The 23,363-nt window shown below is 37.0% G+C and overlaps 1 protein-coding gene across 1 annotated transcript in view; it reads right to left on the bottom strand.

The window, feature by feature from the left end:
• Positions 1-1,252: 1,252 nt before the first annotated feature.
• The window catches only part of GPR158 (G protein-coupled receptor 158), a 415,782-nt gene continuing 393,671 nt past the window's right edge, over positions 1,253-23,363 (bottom strand). The window contains exons 8-11 of the mRNA XM_004049181.5: positions 14,333-14,471; positions 9,071-9,176; positions 6,696-6,842; positions 1,253-5,714 (exon numbers count right to left, since the gene is read on the bottom strand). Of these exons, the coding sequence (XP_004049229.2) occupies positions 4,212-5,714; positions 6,696-6,842; positions 9,071-9,176; positions 14,333-14,471 (1,895 nt within the window). The 3' untranslated portion in view covers positions 1,253-4,211. The remainder of the gene's footprint in view (positions 5,715-6,695; positions 6,843-9,070; positions 9,177-14,332; positions 14,472-23,363) is intronic.

The following is a 23,363-nucleotide window of genomic DNA, read 5'->3' as shown; positions in this document are numbered from 1 at the left end:
GAAACAATATATATGAAAAAATAATATAGCCAGACACAGGTCAACTAGGCAAGTCCAGCAATAACTGAAAATTCTGTAAGTGGCAATGGTGTGAGCAGATGGGAAAAGGTAGCAGCTGTGCTTCATCCAAAGAAAGAGGGGTGCAGGGATAAGGTGGGGGACCAGCTCTCTCCCCTTCCCTCTTTTCAGGCCTGGTTGTCTTTCTAGAGCTCTTCTGAGCTGGTAGAAACTTCAGTCCACATTGCAACATGCCCCAAGCGCCATGTTTTCCAGCCCAGTTTAGTACCAAGCTTTCCCATAGCAGGAACCTGGGATCCTGTTCATCAGCTTTTCTCGTGAACAGATGATATGAGGTCTACCAGTCTTCAGAAAGGGCTTTTGAGGCTTTTGAAATTAGCCAAAATGTCAATAAACTTAGAAAAAAAATTGTATTTGACAGTTATCTAAAGTAACCTGATTTTTCCCATTTCACATGCTTATAATAAAATAGTAAACCCAATTGGAGATGTGATTTTGATGAAATAAACACGAATTTTTCCATCTCCTCTTTAGGCTCTCATCTTCTCTCACCATGCCTCTCACACTAATCTTTTTTAGCTGCCTCTAGTCCCTTCCCATTTCAGTCCATTTCAGGGCTGCTTCCAAAATGATCTAATTTTTGACTTCATTATGCCACTTTTAAAAGCTTCCCAATAGCTTCCAGTGCTCCAGGATGAAGCTGCAGTTAACCTGAAGCGTGGCGTGCAGTCTGTGCTCAGTTACTTCTCCAGCCTTACAACAGTTTCCCTTTGATACCTGTTTGTTGCCTTTGCAGATTTTCAGCCTGGTGACCCTGAACTCTCTAGTGAGACTTCCTTGACCTTAGTTATGCTCATCTGCATATTGTTATTACCAGTGACTGGATACTCTCATGGGCCTGAGTGTTCCTGAAGGGGTTATCTTTGTATCATCACTCCTTAGCAGATTTCCTGGTACTGTGTGTGGAGTAAACAAACAAAGAAAAAAGGTAGCTGAGTTAGTTCCCATTTGGGAAGAGACTTCTTAAATCAAAACCACAAATAGGTTTGATTGCCTCCAAATGATTACCTGTGTGTTTGAGGCCACATTTGGCTAATCACATATTCTTATAGACTGGCAATATGAGGATGTATGTGCACAAGGATACCAGAGCCAAACAAATATATGGAATTTCTTTTAAAGTTGGACAAAATAAATTCAGTTTTCTAGAGATGAACACACAAATCCCCACAAATCACTTTCATATAAATATGTTTTATTGCAGAGAAGTTATAATTATTTACATGCTGCAACACGTCACAACATAAATTTACCAAATATTTCATGGTGGGATGCTGTAGGTTTCAGATAATAGTTTTAGGAGAACCACAGATTAAGTGAAGACACTTACAGCTTTATTGACTCTACGACTCTCGGTTGCTAAATGCTAGAAGTCAAAAGGCAGTGTTTTTTCAGTCCTACCTGTCATAACTTGCATGCAGAAACCTAGGAAGCAAATACAAGAGAACTGTCGAGTTTCAAATCCATATTGCCACCAAAGTTTACAATGGGGTGAGTTATACTTCATGTTGTAAAGCATTTAATTCTTGCATAAAATATACAATTCTATTAAGATTGGTATAAATCTACTTATTTATAAACCCTGGCTTAAAAACAAGGACAGGATGCAGCCTGCACATGCATTGAGAAGGACAACCTAGCAAATGTTTGCGACCTTAAAAGTGTTTATTCACTTTCTATGGTTATCAATCTGGAAAAATAACCTCCTGACTTGTAAATTTCAACTTCTCTTGTTGATAATGGCAATGAAACTCTCAGAAAGACTCTAGGCACTCTCACTGATTTATGCTGGTGGAGAATAATCTATGAACTATAGAATGTCACTAAGATATAATTTGGCAAGTCTTTTTAACTCACATCTCTAGCAGGATCAATCCTGAAGTGCAATAGAAAGTCACTGATGCTTGACTGCATAATTCTCAAGAAAAGAATCAAGTGCTAACAGATTTCAGACATAAATGAAACAAATATGTGGGTCTAGGAACTTCCAACCCAATTCACAAAGATTCCTTAAAGGAGGTCACCAAGCATATAGGCCTTCATTGAAAAGGAAGAGATAAAAGAAATAAATGGTGTAAAGACACAAAAATAGAATTTCTATATCTTCTCAAACCGACCCCACCAACCTGAGTAATGCATAAAGTCAGCAAATGGGTGAGGAAGATTTGCGCACAGCTTTGTGAAACAGTGAAGTGCTTGCTTACTCCTGAATAAAAAAATCACTGAGAAAAATTTGATGATGAATATGGAGAATTCTGTTTTTACCTTCCACTGAAAATACTCTCTAAGAACAGCCCTATATCCACCCTCTGATCCTGTTTCTCCATCTTTTATCACCCTAGCATGTCCTCCTTGCTGCTTGTGACATAAAAAATAGTTATTTGTGCTGGGAGTGTCCTGGCCAAATAAGCAGTTGATACTTGGGTGTTTACAGGGAGAAAAAGGGAAGTCTCGGTTCTATTTCTGAGTGATTCTTCTTTAAATGAAATGAGACTGAGCTTTGGAATCTCATTGCATGATCATGTCGGTAGGGCTTAGTCGGCAGCTTAGGATTCCCATGCCAAGAGATCAGTGTGGAATGCAATAAGCTTTATAAAATATGCTTTGGGGGCTGCTTTGCTTTGCAAATAGACCTTACATGTTACATGTCGAGCAAGTGGCTCACAATGGCAATTTGCAGGACTTAGACATTTTCCAGTGCTTGGGAGAATGAAGATTCCATACCACCTTATAGGCTTTGAATAAATAAGGTTATAAAACCTCTTTGGGATTTGAGCCCAGCAAGTTCTACCTCTAGCTGAAGCAATGAATAAGAGTTTATGAGAATAAATACTTTAAGGTATTTTAAAATACTGTATTTTCAGTACACATAATAAAAATATATCCATACAATGATCTTGATGCTACCATAATTTTTCTCTTTAAAAAAATAATCCCTTGAAAGTGCTATCAGGAGCTACCTGTGTTTTTTTTTGAAAGGCAAACTTCCTGGGTTTATAGTACTGCTATAATTCTCATGTCATCCCTAGAGTCTTCCCTTTCCAATGGTAATAATAATGCACGGTATATTTTTCTCACTCTTAGCTTCTTCCTTTGGAAATGCTGCTAAGTAGGAAATACTGAAAGAGTTAAAAGGGACAATTAATTGGAATGAAGGCGTTATCTATCTCTGACTTTGAATAAACAACGGATAAGTTGTCCTTAACTTATTGAGACATATGACTAAGTAGGACCACTTGATCTCCAATATTAATAAAGCTTCTGAGTCCTAACAAGAAGTGCAAAACAAGTAACTCAACTTGTATAAAAAACCCTGATTAAGACAGTATAACAAACCATGATGTGAAATAATAGAGTCAAATTCAAAGTCACAATATATAAACCACAGCCAAAACTAAAAGTTTTTATAGTAACAGTTATGGCTTCCCAAGCCAGAGAAAGCTTACTGTACTTCAAGAATCAACTAAAGTTGATAGATAGCAGGTATTCTGTAAGGTGCAATAACAATTGAATAGCTGCAGATTGCATAAATGTGTTGTGTCACATAATACCAAAGTTATTTGCAAAAATTATACAATCTGGAATGCTTGAATATGAGACACAACGATATACTGAAACATACATTTATAAGAAAATGAGAGCAATCATTAATATAAAAGATATTTTTGGGATGCATTAAGTTAGCAGTGCTATCAAGGTTAAATAGGTAAAGTAAGTTCTTCTCGGTCAGCTACTTAGAATTTCAGTTATATATGTCTTATACCTTTTCTTTCTTTGCAAATCTGGTATGTCTTCTGTGTCTCCTGGTTTACCTGGCTTAGGATCTTCAAAGTCCCATGGATACATATTGATCAGGGCAGACATTGTGGGCTATTTTCCTTAAACATGCTGAAATGGAAAGATTTTCCTAGTGTTACCAGGGGAAGGACTTTCTTGACCAAAGTCTGACTTCTCCATTATGAAGATGTTGCTCTTGCCCCCCTGGTCCTCTTCTACCCATGCCTTTGACTTTACCTCACCATCTGTCATGTTTTCCTTGATTGACAAATCCTCCTTGGGAATTTTTGATTCTTACATCTTCTGTCTCATATCCAATCCAGGGTTCCCTCCTTTTCCTCTTCTTCCTGGAGATGCTACACTTTAAAACTATCCCAGACCTCTTCTTTCCTAGGCCCTGCTATCTTATTTGCACTTAGAGCAGAAGAGGCAGGTAAAGCTACACTTCTTCCAGCATTTGGTTGAGCTGGGGTCTCAAACTCCCAAGGACAAACCTCTGCTCGTGATGTTAAAGGTTGCTGGAAGTTATTACTTGAGTTATAGGAGCCACGCACATTCTCAGAAGAAGAAGATGTCTTTTTTTCCTGGTGTCCTATTTGGTTGAGATTTTCATTCTCTGTTTTTGATGCTACAGCTTTGGGGGGCAGTTCTTCGCTCTGCCCAGCACACACATTGGCTGCACGAGGCTGACCTCCGTTCTCCTCTTTTGCCCTCTCTGGGAAAACTGGAGTCTTGGAAATCAAAAGCTTCTCGTCTTCCAAAATGGACTGGCCTTGGCTCTCCCAAAGGCATACTTCAGCCTTATCTATGCGCTTCTGATTGGATTGCTGACAAACCTCAGCTGCCTTAGGCTTGTGGTGAGATTTCTCCTTTAAGGAAAAAGTGGGGTTTTTCTCCATTTCAGAAGCCACAATAGATACGTGCTTTTGAACTTTTGATTCTGAAGGCACAGGACCAGGGGTCAGGTCATAAACCTCCCAAGGACACACCTCCCCAATGTCAAAGTTGTCCTTCATCTGGGTGGTGCCTGGGTTCAGGTCAGAATTGGCAGTGGTGGGGTTGACCCTTTGTTGTTTCATAATCCCAGATTTCTGAGGCTTTCTTGGCTCCTCCGCAGGATTTGAGTTTTGGGGGGCAGGATCTTTAGTCTCTGTGTTATCAGAATTTGAGTGATTTCTGTTTGTCTCTTTATCTTTTGGCAGAGGTTTCTGGGATTTAGTGCGTTCTTCCACACCTGCTGTTTGGGTTTTCCCAGCTAATCCAAGAGTCTTCTCCTTGGCGCTTGCTATGACACTGAGAGACTTCTGTAACATCGATGTTCGTGGGTGCCCAGGTTTCTTCTCTGAGCTGAGGTTGTGAGCGCTTGCTGACTTGCACACCAACGGCACCGACTCTGTGGACTCAGCCTCGCTGTCTTCTTTTAGTTTTTGTGTTAGTTTTTTACCCGACAGGGATTCCAGTGTGGAATTTTCTGTTGTCTCCTCCTCTTGGCTTTCTGTGGGTAGGCTACTGGAGTCTTCCGTTTGGTCTCTCACATGGTCATAAGTGCTGTGGGATTTCTTGAGTGAGAAGACTCGGTTTTTCAGGGTCTCCTCCTTGGATTTCCCTGTGTTCCCTGAAGACTCTGGAGGGTTCTTCCTGATGAGGGCAGTGCCTTTGGCTGTGCCATGGTCGGCGCCCTCCTTGTCCTCTTTAGAGCACTGCCGGCTGACTGTCTCTGGGATCTCGGTAATGCGTCTCATGATGGAACGACCTAGGCCCTTCTTCGAGCACCGCTTTTTCTGGAGGTGGGGGTTGTTTGTGATCATCTTCTTTCTTTTATATATTTCCAGTTGGGCATAGAGTTTTTTCAGCTCATCCTGCCAGAACAAAAGCAAATTCAAAGAAGTGTAGAATTTAGTGTTCCAGTCATAGAAGATCACTACATGGTACTGGAATTCAGTAAACTTGGGCTCTAATTTAGGGCAACTGCTCTACAGCTTTCTCTGACATATGTACTTGTCGATTTTCTCACCATTTGTACGTTCTGATTCTTTGTGTTTTGTTTCACATAAAGTGTGGACCTTATGACATGAACTCACGTATTCTAACCTTGCTTCAAGGAGCAAGCACCTTCTGATTTGTACTTTTCTGATTTGTATTTTCTGATTCTTTTGTGTTTTGTTTCACATAAAGTGTGGACTTTAAGACACGAACTCATGTATTCTAACCTTGCATCAAGGAGCAAGCACTTTGCACATTCAAGTTGTGAGGACCAGACTGAGCCTGGACCAGAACAAAACACAGCATATTGTTTATAAGTGAACCATATCCCTGAATAGTATTGGAAGAATCATGCAGCCATTGATAAAGTTACATGTGATGTTAGATTAGGCTTAGAGGGTAATAGTCCGTTGACTACTAAAAACATCTGCTTCCTTCAGATGCTGATATGTCATCATAGATTATTTTAAATAATCCAGGCTCTCCTCTCTGCTCCACAGATCTATCCTACCTTTCCCTAAGCAAGATGTTATAAATATGTATTATGGAACACGTTTAATCAGTTCATCACTATGAATACCAGTAAGTCAGTTAAGACTACTGAGGTTGACCAGGCTACTATAAAAGTTGAAATGGCCTGTGCATTCTAATTTATACTATGGTTCATATATTTTAGAACTGGATTAACTCTGCATTTGACATCTTCAGTTCATACCCGAACACATTCCCTCTTTCTGAGACATACATGCACAAACATGAGTGTACATGCATGCACACACACACCCCAACCCACACATGCCTGCCTGTGTAAATAAGGCTAATCTGAAATAGGAAGAAAGATAGAGTACTGGCATTACCCGAATGTCCTCTGGATCCAAGCTGTGCTCACTCCAGGCTGAATTGATACTGCTGTTCAGGTAGGATCCAGATCGGCCCATGTCTAGCTCATCCTCATATGCTTCTGTAGCAATATCATCTCGTGGGTTATTGCTTGAATGTGAAAACTGGAACAAATTCAGTATGAGCAGTAGACATTAGCTCACTGTAACGCATTGCATATATCTATATCTATACCTATATCTATATAGGTATCTATACCTAGATCTATATATCTATATATATATATAGATAGAGAGAGACACAGACAGACAGACAGGGTCTTGCTATGTTGCTCAGCCAGGAGAGCAGCAGCTATTCACAGGCATGGTCATAGCACGCAGCAGCCTCAAACTCCTGAGCTGAAGCCATCCTCCTGCTCCAGCCTCCCTGGTAAACTGAATCTTTACTTTACTCTTCTACATATGTTTGTGAGACCCACAGATGCCATGAACTAAAGGCCACAAATCGTGAATATCATAGAGTTCCTGCCCTCCAAAATATCATACGCCACTGGTTACACCACCTGGAGGTCATTTATAAAAATGAAATTGTTTTTCTTGTTTTTAAAGTCTTGGAGACAATTATGAGTTTAAGAAATAATGTCATTTGTCATATATTGTCCATTTCCTGCTTTTTTATTTTTCCTTGGCACTTACCTCTATCTAAAATACTATTTTAAATACTTACCTTATTTATTTATCTTGTCTGTTTCCCCTTCCCCCTCTCCCCTTCTCCAGAATATAAGTACCGTGGGAATACAGGATTTTATCTGTTCATTTCTCTTATTCTAAGGATATATAACAATGCCTAGCAATGCCCCTCTATAATATTTTAACATTCTCTTTTTATTGAGGTAGAATTCACACACATACTGTAAAATTTATAACTTTAAAGTGTATATGTCAGTTCTTGGTACATTCATGAGGTTGTGCAACCATCACCACTATTTAATTCCAGAATAGTTTTGGAATATTCATCTCAAAAAGAAACCTTGAATCCATTAAGCAATCACTTCTATTCATCCCTCCTCCGGCCTGTGACAAACACTAATCTACTTTGTTTCTATAGATTTGCCCATTCTGGACATTTCATATAAATGGAATCATGCAATGTGTGGCATTTTGTGTCTGGCTTTTGCACTTCTTATTGTTGTAACATGTGCCAGAACTTCATTCCTTTTTACTGACAAATAATAATCCATTGTATGGATATACCACATGTTGTTTATACATTTATCAGTCGGTAAACATTTGGGTTGTTTCTACTTTTTGGGTATTATGAATAACACTGCTATGAACATTCATGTACAAGTTTCAATCCTCTTTGGAACTCAGTAACAATTTATTAAAAAATCTCAGTATAGCTCCATCTATCTAATAAAAGTGTAATCATATTATGCAAAGTATCAAAATAGTTAAGATAATCTATAAAAATACTTGTGTCTAGTTGATGTAATTCAAGTAGGGAATAAAATAGGTATCTTGTTCTGTTTACAATGGTTTAGACTTTTCAATCAGGCTGAATCTCAATGTTCTGGTTAACTGTGAGACTTGAGGGAAAGCATGGAGTGAAGACAAGAAATCATAATTCTGGTTTCAGCTGTGCTAACACTGTGTTTTGTGGCACTGAAAAGATACACAGTGTTCTAATATTGTGTTTATGTATAAAAGAGGAAAATAGTAACAATGATATAATTTGTATAATACCTTCCCCCCAGAGAAAAGAAACTCCAATATCATTTTATTTTATTCCAGGAAGCCTTACTATTATATCACACACAAAAAATCAAAAGTCCTGGCTAGTGTCATAACACACAGCCAGTTTCTGGAAGGTCCATGAGTCTAGAATCCCTGTATTCTGAGTCCTGGCTCATTTTTCCTCATTTCATGGTGCTGCCTGGACAAATCTTTGTCAGTATCTATCATTATGGAGATTCCTCTATATATAATAATTTATTTCTATATACATAAAAAATTATTTGAATGTTTCAAACATAAGATTTCTCTGAATATGAATCCAAACAAGAGGATTCTTAGAATAGGAGAGTTCTTTTAAAAAATGATCTTGATGTTACAGCTAGAATGAACCCATAATAATTAAAACATACTAGACATCAATATATTTGGAAAAAGACTGAAACAAATGATGGGTTTTTGTACAAACAAAGGCATTTAAAAATTATTTAAGAAGTTTCCAAAATTCAAAAACAAAACAACCAGTTTCCTGAGGAGGGAGCTTTAAAACTCTTTTAAATATTAAGCAAGTTTCCATACCTCCTTTTGCCTATAGGATAAACAACTCCATGTTCATTAAAAATAAGTTTTGCAAAAAAAAAGTAATATTAGAAGAATACCTTTGGAATCAAAAGCAACCCAATGGTGACTGTCACAGTCAAATGAGTATGTGCAAAATACAGCATCAACATCCAATCAGACTGAAGTCTTGAGGCAAGAACAAATCTGAAATGAGAATTCATTGAGTTAACAATCCAAGATTAAGATTCTACTTAGAACACTAGGATTACTTGGAAACTCTTTTTTCCTCATTGTATTAAAATAAGAAAAAGGAAACTGTATTACTATTTCTATGGCATATATTTTCATCTCAGAAGAATAAAGTCTAAGCTTAATTTGATGCATAATATATGAACCCTTTATTATGATTTTAGATTAACAATAGTAAGAAAGGCAGCATAATAATTCCCAAGATGATCATTTTGTACGTAAAGTGGCCTCTAAAAATCAAAGTGGTAAATATATGTAAATTCAAGAGGAGTAGGTTACAAACTTATAATACAAATTTGTAGAGTTATCAGTTGTAATATTCTTAGAACTCATAATTTGCCTACAAAGCATCAATGTTTAAATACAGTTATAATTAAGAAAAAGTGGACAATTATTTATCTTTGTGAATGATCCAAGGATTGAAATAAAACAATTTAATGGATAAAACAATTTAATGAAACATACTAATGGTTTATAAAATGTACCCTTTAAACTAAATTGTTCTAAATTATCAAATTGTCTAAAATAATTTAAAATGCAGTATTTAAAAATCTTATCTGATTGAGAAATTTATAAAGTTGTGTTCCAGTATGCCTCTGCAGGAAAAATGGTGAGGAGAAATTCAATACTAAGGTCTACTCTAGTAATTTGGGAATATTTTCAGAAATTAATAGGTGTATGTACACAGTTCATGTTTTAAGGATGCATCCTTATGCAGAAACCAGGGGTTGCTTTCATAAAGGTCTTATCCATTGTTTATCCATGAAAGCAAAATATGACATTTTGCCACTTGAAATTAGAGAATTACAATTTTGTTTCACATCATCAAATTTGCAAAGTTAACATCCTAAGAAAATGCTCATGATATTATAATCACAAAACAAACATATATTAATGGCTAAAATAGGAAGAAACTAATTTTTATATCTTCATTCTGCCATATTAATGACAAATTTACTAAGTAAATGATCATTAATGTTTAAAATTGTCATCAAGAGGATTTCTTTCTCATTTTCACCTCCATGCTGCTCCCGTAAGGATATCAAGCTAAAATGTAAGCTCAGCAGTTACCCAAAAGGGAGAATTATTTTCCCTTGTGTCTAGAGATGCAAACCAAATAGGCTTGTAACATACATAAAATACAGGGCACTCATCACAGTAGCTCACATTTCATTAAACAGGGATAGGGCTTTCTGGCTAACCATCTTCTCTAACTTCTTTGTGAGAAAAACACATACCTTGAATATAACTACAAAACTGAACCAGTTTTGACAAAAGATTGTGAAAACAGACTTTTGACACAGTCTGTTTTCCTGGGTCAGGCTTTTTTTTTTTTTTTTTTTTTTTTGCATTGAAATAGGATCATTACACTCAGTAACTAGTAACAGTCTCTGAGGCATATAAGGGATATAACACTCTGGGAAAATAATACAAATCCAGTCTTGAGGGTCATTCCAGTATTGGAGCAGAAAGTTACATTAAAGGAGACATTCATAAAAGGATCCTCACGTATTGAGAATTCCATCTTAAATGCAAACCAAATAAACTTTAAAGTAGCATGACAGTATCTAGAAGGAAAAATGCTTGCACATAATTTAAAATAGTGAACCTTTAAAAAACCACCAACTGTGAAATATACAGACATCGCTCTCAATCAGTTTTAAATTACTGCCAGGTTTTTAAGGTTGCAATTCCGACTAGAAATATTTTGAGAAAAACTGGGTTTGCAGTAATTTTAAAGCTTCATTTTTTCAAGAGTATTTCATCTTTTAAAAAATAGGTCTAAAAGCCAGGAGCATAAAATATTTGAAAATTGAGGTTAAAAATAAACACACTTAAAAGTCTTGTACTTTCCCAAAGATTTGCTTTATGCTTAGCACTAAAAATAATAAAGGATAAGGGATTATAACAGGCTGGGAAAAACGCCTCTGTGTTATTTATCCTTCTAGACTTAATTCTTTGCTATTAGTTTATTTTTGTGCAATTTGACAATTTGGTATGAATAAAGGTAAATCTGTATATAATGTATAGTCATAGTTTTTAATTTATATATGTATATATACATATATAGACATAAATTTTTTAAGCATATAAGAAAGAACACATGCTATATTGATAGAGAATATATTTTTCACTGTTGGAAGCCTTATTTTATATTGTTTCATTCAAGGAAAAAATTACCAAGATGGATATAGCTGATTTAATTTATTATGTTATTGCTTCTTATTCTTGGACTTTATAAATATTTGAACCGTCACATGTATAAGTTCAGGCCATATGTAAATAAGACATTTTACATACTTGATTGATTTATTATTGCCTATTACTTTCTCCCTATCAATTCCCCCAAAATCAGTGTTATGCAGATTTACTGTATTAAACTACAATTCCATTCCTTCATCCTTTATAGCCACATAAATTATATTTCCGAGAGTAGCTAATACATGCTATGATTCCTTAAAGTCAATATACCACAGTCTGATCCAATCTAGGCAGAAAGATATAGTGGGTCAAATTTGGAACTTAAAACATAGGGCTTCTTCAGGTTTATTTAAGCTTGCTAAAAAATCAAAGCCTACCAAGCTAGTTAGTCTTTCTGTGACACACTTGCTACCAATGGAAGTTCTCCCTTTTCAGAAGTAATAGAGGTCCACACAGTTGTCTGGAAGAAAATTGATCTTGCAAGTACATCATGTCTATTCAACACCAAATTTACTAGGTCCAACATGGAGCATTCAATCAGAGTGTGTGTCTATAAGAACCAAGCTCATGTTCATATGATTATTCTAGTTGGGCCAATGAGTTGCTTGGGGCTCTGTAGGAAAGATTTAAAGCAAAGTAGTAAAGCTGTTTTCAATCAGTATTTAACATGTACTTCCTGTCACCTTGAATCAGTAGTAAAACAGTATTTTCTGAAGTGTGGATGCTGTTATCAAATGTCAAGTGAGGTTTGGGGGGATTCCATGGTCAATTAAGTTTTCAAAATGCTGGTTAAATAAAATTAAGTAGGTTTCCTTGCAGCAGGACTTCTCAGCATGCTAACTTGCATTGTGACACTCTGAAAAGGAGACTATAAAGTGCAATGTATCATAAATATACAAACACACATAAACACCTAAAAGTGATATACTAAGGTGTTAACAGTGCTTATCTTTGGGTAGCGTGATTGGGGAGTTTATTTACTTTTTTCTTTAGGATTTTTCTGTAACAACCATCCATTGCCTTATTAAACTTTTAAAAGATTCATTTAAGAATAGTTTATCATGCCTACTCCTGAAAGAACCTGGGCCAGTTTAAAGTTTGACATATATTGAGAAATGAAATTTAATGATGAAAACTGAACAGAGTAAACTTTAAGGAATTAAAGGATATTTAGATATTTATTAAACTTCTAAACAGATTTAAGTGCTTGGACAATTAATGTTTTTCTAAAAAAATCCAGCAGTTTATTATAAGGCTAAAGTGCACAACCTTCTGCACTACATAAGCACATTTTGACCATAGAAGACATTTAAACTCATCTCTGAGAAGCCTTCTTACTGGTTTACAACTCTTTAGTTGATTTGTTAACTTTAGTTGATTTGTTAGTCGATTTGTTAACATTTAACTTGTAACTGGTTGTAGAAAAGCATGTTTGTTATATCTTGGGATATGTCTGCTTGATATTCTGCAAATAAGCAAAAAAGTAGCTTTTCTTGGAAGAAAGTCTGGGGAATATGTCAAGGCTGTTTGAGCTCTGGCAACAGGAGGAGACATTCTATGGTGCTCAAGATATTGTTGACTGAGGGCATCCTCTCTTAGGTCCTGAAACTCCAGTCTGAGTAGCTGAAAAAGCATTTCTTCCTTTGCTTATTTATAATCTTATATTTCCATTCTTATCTTTCCTTCCTCTTCTAACGTCTTTCTCTCCTCTCTCAGAGAGGGCAAGACAAAGCAAAGAGGCCAGTTCTCTAGATTCCTGGCCTCTTGATGGAGTCTCCAGGGTTGTCAGACCATAGATACCTCCTTTTCTTATTTAAAAGTTTTAAAAGTGTAGGCTGTGTAACTGAGGCCCACTGCTGTCTGGCAACGTCTCTTTCTAAAGATGCAAGATCACATCTTCTGACTGCTGACTAAAGTCAGAGAGGATAGGCATCCTACAAAATTCCCCCAGACCCACAACTGCCTTCTCCCACCCCCTCTTCCATGCCTCACTGATCTCCAGGAGAGTCTGAAGGCCAAAAAGGGAATTGAAACTAAAGAAAGGGGATCCACTCTTTCCACTGAGGCCAGAGACAAATACTCAACATCTCTAATTTTCTTAAGTGTGTCCTAACTTTCCATATCTGTCAAGCAATTGAATGACATCTTTTTGTTGCTTTTTAAATGATAGAATTCCTTCTTTTAGTTCTGCCCTGAGAGTTTCATTTCATTTTCAAATATGAATCAGGGACACATTTTCAGAAGATAAGTCATATATATTTCATTTTGTTCACCTCATGATAAGCCACTGTCTTCCTCCTGTGTTCTCATCTGCTAGAGAGAAACCTGGGATGATCACACAACAGAGGACCAAGCTATACATTCTTATCCCAGAAATTCATTACCAGAATGTGTGATAGCACCAAAGCCCACTGCACATGATAATCTAGTCATCAGATTGAAGTAGTTTTTGTGTTTTGAATTCCACAGAATTCATACATATAAGTTGTCTATATGAATACTGAGATTTTGAAAATATAAACCAGCCCATTAAACATGAATGAAAATATAGATGAGTTAACTGTATCTGCTTTACAATGTATGCACATATTGCATTATATCTTCATAATGAAGCTACATATTACAAACAATATTCCATTACATTTCCATAAGTGGCTTAAGATAATACAATAACATTGAATTAACCTTCAAAATAGAAGAAGGCAATAAACAACACAGCCGAAGGAACTAAGAACAACAGTTTTAAAAACAAACTATTCATTTTCCAAATCTGTAAAAGAAATTAGTCCACTTATAAAATGCTATCTTTGCTAAGTCTTTCTACTATGCATCTTATCTAATTTTGTTATTTAAACAGCAACACATCAGAAAAATAAAATAGTTATTTACTAGCTCTACAGATCACTTGCCTAATTGTATGGAATATAGCAGAGATGATGAGCTCATTGTGAACTGCAACAGCCATATAGCGAGGCTCATGGAATGCCGATGGGACTGTCCGCACTGCATAGCAGAGATAAACACCCCACAAGAGGAATAAAAATTCAGCTGTGAAAATAACAAACCATTTTCATGAGTTTTATAGGTGAAGAAATAAAATTCTTCTTTAGCATGCATTTTGTTTATTATTCAACATAAGTTTTTTAGAAATAGATGGGTTAGAAAGTCTTATTCACATACAAATACAAATGCCATATATTTTTAAATTTCTTTCAGTTTATGGAATATTTTTCAAAGGGTACACTTTGTTGTTGTTATTGCATTTAATTTAAAGGTACACTTTGTTGTAATAGCATTCAGAATCTTCTAATTTTTTGGTAATACCTTGCTTTTTCCTAAAACCACTGTAAACTAATTTTCCATATCCCTAACCTAAGTTTAGGATGCTCATGGAACATTCAGGTCACAATAAAGTTACCAAGGCAACAACAACAACAAAAGTTTAGAACATGTTTATATGCAGCTTCTAGAAATTTAAGTTCTAACTGCACTAAGCCCAGTACAATAAGTAAAGATAACATTGCCAGCTATGTGAGAACAGAGGTTGCTAAACATTCAGTGGCATATTTTATAAATAAAACCTTGTTTTGTCACACATGACAGAAATCATGTCTTCTGTGGGTTGAGTGTGGAAAGATTTAGTAAGATTCACAATCACCTTGTTTGATCACTGAAGCCAGAAGAGACGAGCACAGTGTAGCAGCTAAGAATGAGGACTTCAGCACCATGTTAGACATAATTCTGATTCTGACTCTGGCTCTATCCCTAAATAACTTTGCATAATCTTAGGCAATTTACTTAACCTCTCTGGTCAGTTTCTTCATTTGGAAAATGAGGATAATAAAAGTACGTATTTCATGTGATTATGTGCTAATTAAATAAAATAATGCATATAAAGCACTTAACATAGTTTCTGACACATAGTAATTGTTAAATAAATGGTTTTTATTATTAAACATTTCATTTGACTTTTTTCCCCAAACTAAATATTGCTATTTTATCTCATTTTGAGTGATAATCTATACAACCCATTTTATCGATCTTAGTGGCATGACCTTTCTGGAAGATAGCGTCTAATAAGAAAGTTCTAATTTGGAGAAAACATTTCATCAAATGCATTATCTAGATGGAACTTTCTTCTAAACAGAAACATTGATGTCCACTCAAAACACGGATCATCCATCCAAAAACCAAGGTGTTTTCCTTGCCAAAGTTTCAGTATATTTCAATCAGCATTTAAACGGTAGGTAGGGCCTTAATTATTTAAAATCCCTTAAAGAAACAAATGTCTCAGGAGCTACTCTAAAACCCTGATGTAGCCGGAAGACAAAAAAATTAATGTCACTCCAAACTCTCCATGAGATCTAGTGTAGGTCTGTCTTATTCAGCATGGTGGACCTTGGCCATGCTATGAATGTTTCCAGCCAAGTTGTATTGGATCGAGAAAAGGGAATCGGGTAACTCTGAGATTTTCATGTATAATTTCCTTTCCCAACTCTTGTATTTCTGTCCATGGAATTACCATTGCCTTCTTTACCCAGGTTTGAAATCTCCAACTTTCATTTCTACATTTCTTTCTTCAAGTCATTTCTCAGATGTATTAATTCTTCTCAATGCCCACAATAACAATCTTTGCCTAAGCCGCTATCAGTTTACTCCTTATTTGCTGAAATTATTTTTCAAGGGCTCATCTAAACCTGACTTTGAAACTGGTCTAATTGTCCCACAGAACTGATATTTGTGGTTTCTTTGAATAAAAATAGAAATTGATCCTCCCAGTCTTAAAATCTGAAAAGGTTACATTTGTCATATCTGAGTTCCTTTTTCAGGAAACCAACCATCAGTCCTCCAGATAGAATCAAGGAGCTGAAACTTACCAGATCACTGCATCTGGACAATGAGACACCAGATCCCTCACCCATCATGACTGCCTAACCAACCACCTGCTTCTTGTTGACCAACTTCTTTGTTACCCCTCCCTAATTCCTGTTTTCCACATATGGTTACATTTCTTCCCTGCTATATAAACCTCTAATTTTAGTCGGTCAGGAAGACGGAATTGAGACTGATCTCCCATCTCCTTGGCTATAGTACCTGATTAAAGCCTTCTTCCCTGGCAATATTGTTGTCTCAGGGATTGGCCTTCTGTACAATGATCAGTAGGACCTAGACCGAAACCCTGGCATTTCAGTAACAGTTTCATCTGTGTTAACACACACTTCATAACAGTAACAGGTTCATTTTTCTGAAACTCCATTTTGATCATATCGGGACTTGTCCACATCTGTGCCACTGCATTTGGGTTAACCCAGTCACATCTCCATTAGAAGGTTCATGCATACCGGGCCGGGCACGGTGGCTCACACCTGTAATCCCAGCACTTTGAGAGGCTGAGGCAGGTGGATCAGGCTGGTCAGTAGTTCAAGACAAGCCTGGCTAACACTGGTGAAACCCTGTCTCTACTAAAAATTAAAAAAATTAGCCTGGTGTGGTGGCACTTGCCTGTGGTCCCAGCTACTCAGGAGGCTGAGGCAGGAGAATTGCTTGAAACAGGAGGTGGAGGCCTCAGTGAGCTGAGGTCATGCCACTGCACTCCAGCCTGGGTGACAGAGTGAGACTCTGCCTCAAAAAAAAAAAAAAAAAAAAAAAAAAATTCACGCATACCTACTTACAACCCTGGAAATAATTCCTGTCCCAAAGGAAGACCTTATGGCCTTACTTTCAACACTATCTTACTGCACAGCCTTCACGTTAGCTGCCCATGTTGCTTGACTTTATTTATTTATTCTTGCTTGTGGTTTCTAGACCTTGACTTCTACTGTGGTCTCTGGCCTTCGGGTCAGCCTTCTGTGAGGCGTCAACGTGTCTTCATTCAGAAATGTTCAGTGGCTCACTATTATTTCACAAATCCTGTTATCCTGGCATTCCTAGCCCTCAACAATTTGACTTCATAATATATATCTAACACGACGTCTCAGTACTCCCCAGCATAAACTCTTTGAGCAGACCTAGAAGGTCTCTTTGTCCTCTGAACACTCCAAATCTTTTTATATTTTTATTTTTTTGAGACAGGGTCTTGGTCTGTCACCCAGGCTGGAGTGTTGTGGCATGATCTTGGCACACTGCAACCTCTCCCTCCAGGGTTCAACTGATTCCTGTGCCTCAGCCATCTGAGCAGCAGAGATTACAGGCATGAGCCACCATGCCTGGCTAATTTTTGTAATTTTAGTAGAGATGGGGTTTTGGCATGTTGGCCAGGCTTGTCTCAAACTTCTGGCCTCAAGCAATCCACTCACCTTGGCCTACCAAAGTGCTGGGATTACAGGCGTGAGCCACCACTCCTGGCCCGTTCCAAATCTTGGTCTTGCTTCTGAGCTATTGGTCTTGCTCACACTATTGCTCTCATTTCTAGTGGGAGCTAGAATTTCAGGTGGAAAAATCTTAATCAATGTTTCAATGTCCAGTTGAAGTCCTATTTCTATCACAAAGCCTCCTGAAATGATTATAACCTACACTGAATTTTCTTCCCTCTAGTATCTTTATAGTTTTTATGTATATAGCACAATGCAGAGAATACCACCCAACATATAATTAGAAGAAAATTGTTCATGGGGTCTTGTTAGTTGACACCCATCCCAACTAGTTATCAACTACAGGACAGGAACTGAGTTTTTCAGTTTTTTTCTCCCTTTGCCCACATAGGTGGTAGCAACAGTACTGGGACAATGTACATAAGATTTAGTAAATAATTGTTGAGTAAGTCTAAATGATGTCAGTTTCATGTTTAAGTCATTAGAGATGGAGACTCTGTTACCTTGCCCCTCCATCTAACATTGCAGGGCCTGTTAAAGGAAAATAAGCAAGCCATTAGCCTTTAGTTTCTATTTGCTTGCATAAGGGTTCCAGGCATACAAACAGAAACTAAAGGTAGAAGCATTCTTTGTAACTGATTAATTGTGAAGGAAGCTTCAGCCAATCATAGACAGCCAAATAGCTGATTGGTTTTGTAACCTGGGACCTCCCACTGGACAATATCCAAATAAGGCAAACACCTAGCTCTAGCCAATCAAGTAGTTTGTTTTGTTTGTTTTTTACATTTTGCTTCCATCTCCGGCCTATAAAAGTTGAATGCTCAGGCCGCCACAGCAAAACCCACAACCTCCCTTTGGTTTTGGTGCTTCCTGATTCATGAATTGATCTTCGCTTAGATAAACTGTTAGATTTTCATTTTGTCTCAAGTTTTTCCTTAAACAGGCTTATAAGTGATCTAAAGATCATACTGGCATCATTAACTGTGTTAATCCGAAACTGATGCACTACTGAGTTTGTGGTACTGTGCCTGGCACAAAAGAATGGTGAATGCAAAAGTATTATTAAGTACCACTAGCACAAAAATATGCTGTAGTTGAAGGATTCACATGTAGCTGCATTATGAAAACAGTATCTCCTGCTACTTACCACAGTTTTTACATAATGTTATACTGAAGATTCAAAAAAGAAAAGTAGTTATCAGGTTAATTAGTGTGTTACAATGGAGAATTATATTTAAAAATATAAGACAAAATAAGATTTCTTATAATAGCTCGGTTGAACATTAAAATCATTTCATTAGCAATACCAAACAATATGCTGTAGCTGAAAAACAATTTATTATTCAAAGTACCAATTAAACTAAATGTGATATATAAAAGTTGTGCTTAGGAAAAAAATCAGCTTTGTATAATTAACTTCAGACTAGCACTGCAATTAGTAAAGAAAATATGCAGATGTTACCAACTTTGTGGTGTTATTACGTGGGAGTTGAAATACGTGTTGTGCTTCTTCTTTAGAAAATAATTTCTGGTGTTAAATAATTTTGATGAAAGGCATGAGCATCGTTACAAAAAGGACTGCATTTATATTTCGAGATCCAAATACGGCTTTCAGAAACTGAAGTCTTTTCTTTTTAATCTGTATGGAATAGCACTCAGTTTAAAAGTTAACTACCATAGCCTTTGAAAAATTAATATACTATAAGGAGAGTATTTTCAAGTTATTTTTTCAAACAGCTGGGCCAAGCAAGGAAATGAAAATTAGTATAAGTTCTTTGACACTGAAGGTGCTCCAGTTCTGTGATCCTAGACTACCCACAAAAGCTGAGAGAAAAACAACTTCAAAGTGCAAATGCCACTCACGCTGCGGTACTCTGATTTACCCTGTTGCAAAGGCGTTTTGTATTAATAACACTTTACCCTGCTTGGCCGCATTAAAAATTACCTTTACACAGCATAAATAAGTATATAAATGATAAAACGTTTAGGTTTTATTTCTCAAGTGTCTCTTTTAATGTCCTCTTCTATTTTTCTCTATATCCTATCCACTTAAAAAATTCATGGTTAAAGTAAAAAAAAAATATTTACAATTCTACCCAGGATAACTCATTTTGTTTTCTTTCTAATGACAGAGTTGGTGGCACAGAGGTTATCACTAAGTGTTAAATCAAACAACTTCAATAATTCTTGAATACCTTCAATTCCAGGATTCTAGGCTTCAGCTAGTATAAAGAAGCTTGAATATAAATAAGTATTTATATTATAAGCCCTAGATATTCTGGGTGGTTATCTGGTTCTTCTTTGGCTAAAATAAAGCCAACTATGAGTTACACTGATTAAAACAATGAGAATGTCTCTTCTGATAGAATTGTTAAGTTACAAGTGACTTTATTAGACCATATAGTGAACACGTACATTTTTGAGTGTCTGTGCTGCTGGGAAGCAGGTAGTTGGTGAGCTGCTGTTATTCTGCTGGCCTTAAAGTCAGTTGATTCAGCTCCGAGATAGAGAAGGATGCAGAAGACGTCGCAAGTTACGGTGCATTTCACAACCAGGACAATGGAGGCTGGGTGTGTGTTTCCTTTCCAGCTCTCTGGAAGCACAGAGCCCCAGGATGGGCGGGATGGGCTATAGGATATGTCTGCAGAGAACCTCCGTTCTCCAGCTGCACTCGCCCTGTGAGCAGCAGATTGGAGCCTAGAATCCGAGTCTCTTAGTTCCTGACCAGTGCTCCCTAAATTACATTCTTGGCTGAGATTTTCTTAACCCCTGGAAATATTTTTATCCTACTGAAGAAAACAAATATTTTTCCAGGCAGCAATTGTTTGTATTCAGAACAGCTGATACATTAATTAGAATTGAATAGCCTGTGGTAATTAAAGGAGCTCTCCTCAGAAGTACTTTTTGTCCCCTCAATTAATCTGATTTCATACCTGACATCTGTTGAATGGACTGGGCACTGTGCTAAATGTATTTTGTAGATTATCTACCTTTGTGAAGGTTTTACTGTAGAACTTGTAACTCCTTTAAAAAGGCAGGAGAAACAATTTTGAATGCTGAGATGTCAAGCTTGGGTCAGAGATACTGTTGGGAATAATGGGGAGTAACAGAGTGAATCATACCAACGGTATGAAGTCACATAGTGACTTGATTACTCTGTTCTCTTACCACTCCCTAGGAGCTGGGGGCTCTCTGAGGCCAGAACTGTCGGAGTGGCCACACATTTACAGGCTGGCTTTTCTTCATTGCTTCTGTTCACACTTCGCTAGAATGGGGACCAAGATATTTTTTCCTTATTTTCCATTGCATCGTAAGTAAAAAGGGTAGGGAGAGTATACTGTTCTCTCTCTGGCATATACATTTAAGTTTTTAGTTTCACATGGGGTGACAGAACTCTGGCAAAACTCAGCTACCTCAGAGCTTATGGATACACATTAAAGAGTGGCGACATGATGAGCTCACAAAGGCAGACTCAGATGGAAGTCCTCTCAGAGCACAGGGTCCAGGTCAGAGGAGCAGGCTATGTCTTCCGTTTCGTCTCTCTGTCTGATATGGTTTGGCTGTGTCTCCACCCAAATCTCATCTTGAATTGTAGCTCCCATAATTCCCATGTGTTGTGGGAGAGACCCCCCACCCCACCATGGGAGATAACTGAATCATGAGGGTGGTTTCCCCCATACTATTCTTGGGGTGAGTAAGTCTCAGGAGATCTGATGGTTTTATAAAGAGAAACCCCTTTCACTTGGTTCTCATTCTCTCGTTGCCTGCCGCCATTTAAGATGTGCCTTTCACCTTCCACCATGATTGTGAGACCTCCCCAGCCATGTGGAACTGTGAGTCCATTAAACTTTTTTTTAAAGTAAATTACCCAGTCTCAGGTATGTCTTTATCAGCAGTGTGAAAATGAACTAATACACTGTCATTTGCATAGGTATTGTTTGGGGAGGGAACTGGATATGGGATCACTTGCTACTATTATCAAAGTGTCTGATTTTTGATCTTTTATGAAAGCCTGGTAGCTTTGACTAGTGATCTGCCTTCCCTCGGGCTGCATCACTAGAAATTCACACATACTATTTGAAGTGCTAGCTGGCAGGCTACCACGAAGACTGCTGTGGGAGGTTATTTATTTATTTATTATTTACATTCTGCCTTTGTGGAAAACTGTTTTACTTCTTTGAGGCACAGTTATTTGAATAATGCTAAAGGGCAAAGAGAAAGTAAAGCGCTTTTCAGAAGAGGTGGTATATAAATAAGAACTCCCAGTTCCATCATTCTGAAGACACTCAAGCAAGTGCTTTCAGAAGTATGTGTAGTTTTTAGTGATGTAGCCCTAAGCCAAGACAATGTGGTCAGGCTTCTATCCTTTGATTGAAAATTAAAAGTACATGTTTAAGGTCACACATGGTGGCTCATGCCTGTAATCCCAGTAGCTTGGGAGGGAGGATTGTTTGAGGCCAGGAGTTTGAGACCAGCCTGGTCAACACAGCAAGTCTGTCTCTCATAAAAATAATGTTTTAAAAATTAGCTGGGCATATGATGGTGCACCTGTAGTCCCAACTACTTGGGAGGGTGAGGCAGAAGAATGGCTTGAGTCCAGGAGTTCGAAGCTGCAGCAAGCTATGGTCACACAACTGCACTCCAGCCGGGGTGACAGAGGGAGACCATGACTCAAATTTTTTTAAAAATAAAAATATATGTTTAAAATAGTAACAAGTAATGCAGTGTGCATTAAGGCATATGACATATTGGAATAAAAGAAAATGTATGTAATGAATCTAAAGAACGTTAATCTGTCAGATACGAGAAAGTCTAATCTATTTTCTGTAACATTCATTAAATGGCACTTATATCACATTTCACCTGTCATAATAAAGCCTAATCTTCTAGGGTAATTAAGTATTTAAATCCTTAAAAACAATTGCTATTTTAGAATTTCCTTATATAACTCAGTGAGAGAGATGCTGTATTTTTCTCGGTTCTTTCTAAACATTGGCATATGACTAATTAAATTACTGAACACACTGCCTGTTTTTTTTGTGTGTGTGTTAAAAATATTGTACCAGGAAAGAGGAGAACAAAGGAGAAAAGCATGCCAATAAAGAAGAATAAAGACTGTATTTTCTATAGCGGCAATATTTTATATTATGTGAAATCCATGGAAACTAATACTTTTGAGCAGTGGAGTAATCAATGCTGGAATTCACTAAAAGCACAAATATTTAAAAATTTCCAAATGGAATTAGACTGAAGCCTATCATACCTGTTTAATTATTGCTTGTATTTTCATTTACGTCTTTCTTTTCAATGTGGTGAATAAAATATATAACAAGCGATGTCAAGCTCTGAGTTTCCAGAACCATGAGACTCCTCATGTATCAGTGGACTTTCACAACCATGGAAAGAGGTGGAGGGTAGGGGGAGAGAACTTAATTTATAACAGGATTCCTATCAGGGAATAGCTATTAGATCATATAAATGCTGTTAAGAAGAGTTAGGCTACATCAGTGATACAGAAAGAAAGAATTACAGATGATAGAGGATGAATAGAAGCCTAGATAGGGCTTTTTGGATATATTGTGCCAGGAGGGCAGTAAAATAGATTTATTCTCAATTACATAACTTTTTA

This window comes from Gorilla gorilla, chromosome 8, assembly GCF_029281585.2.
Source record: "Gorilla gorilla gorilla isolate KB3781 chromosome 8, NHGRI_mGorGor1-v2.1_pri, whole genome shotgun sequence".
Classification (NCBI taxonomy): Eukaryota; Metazoa; Chordata; class Mammalia; order Primates; family Hominidae; genus Gorilla; species Gorilla gorilla.
The sequence above is the reverse complement of the archived record's forward strand: the minus strand, read 5'-3'. Positions and strand labels throughout refer to the sequence as shown.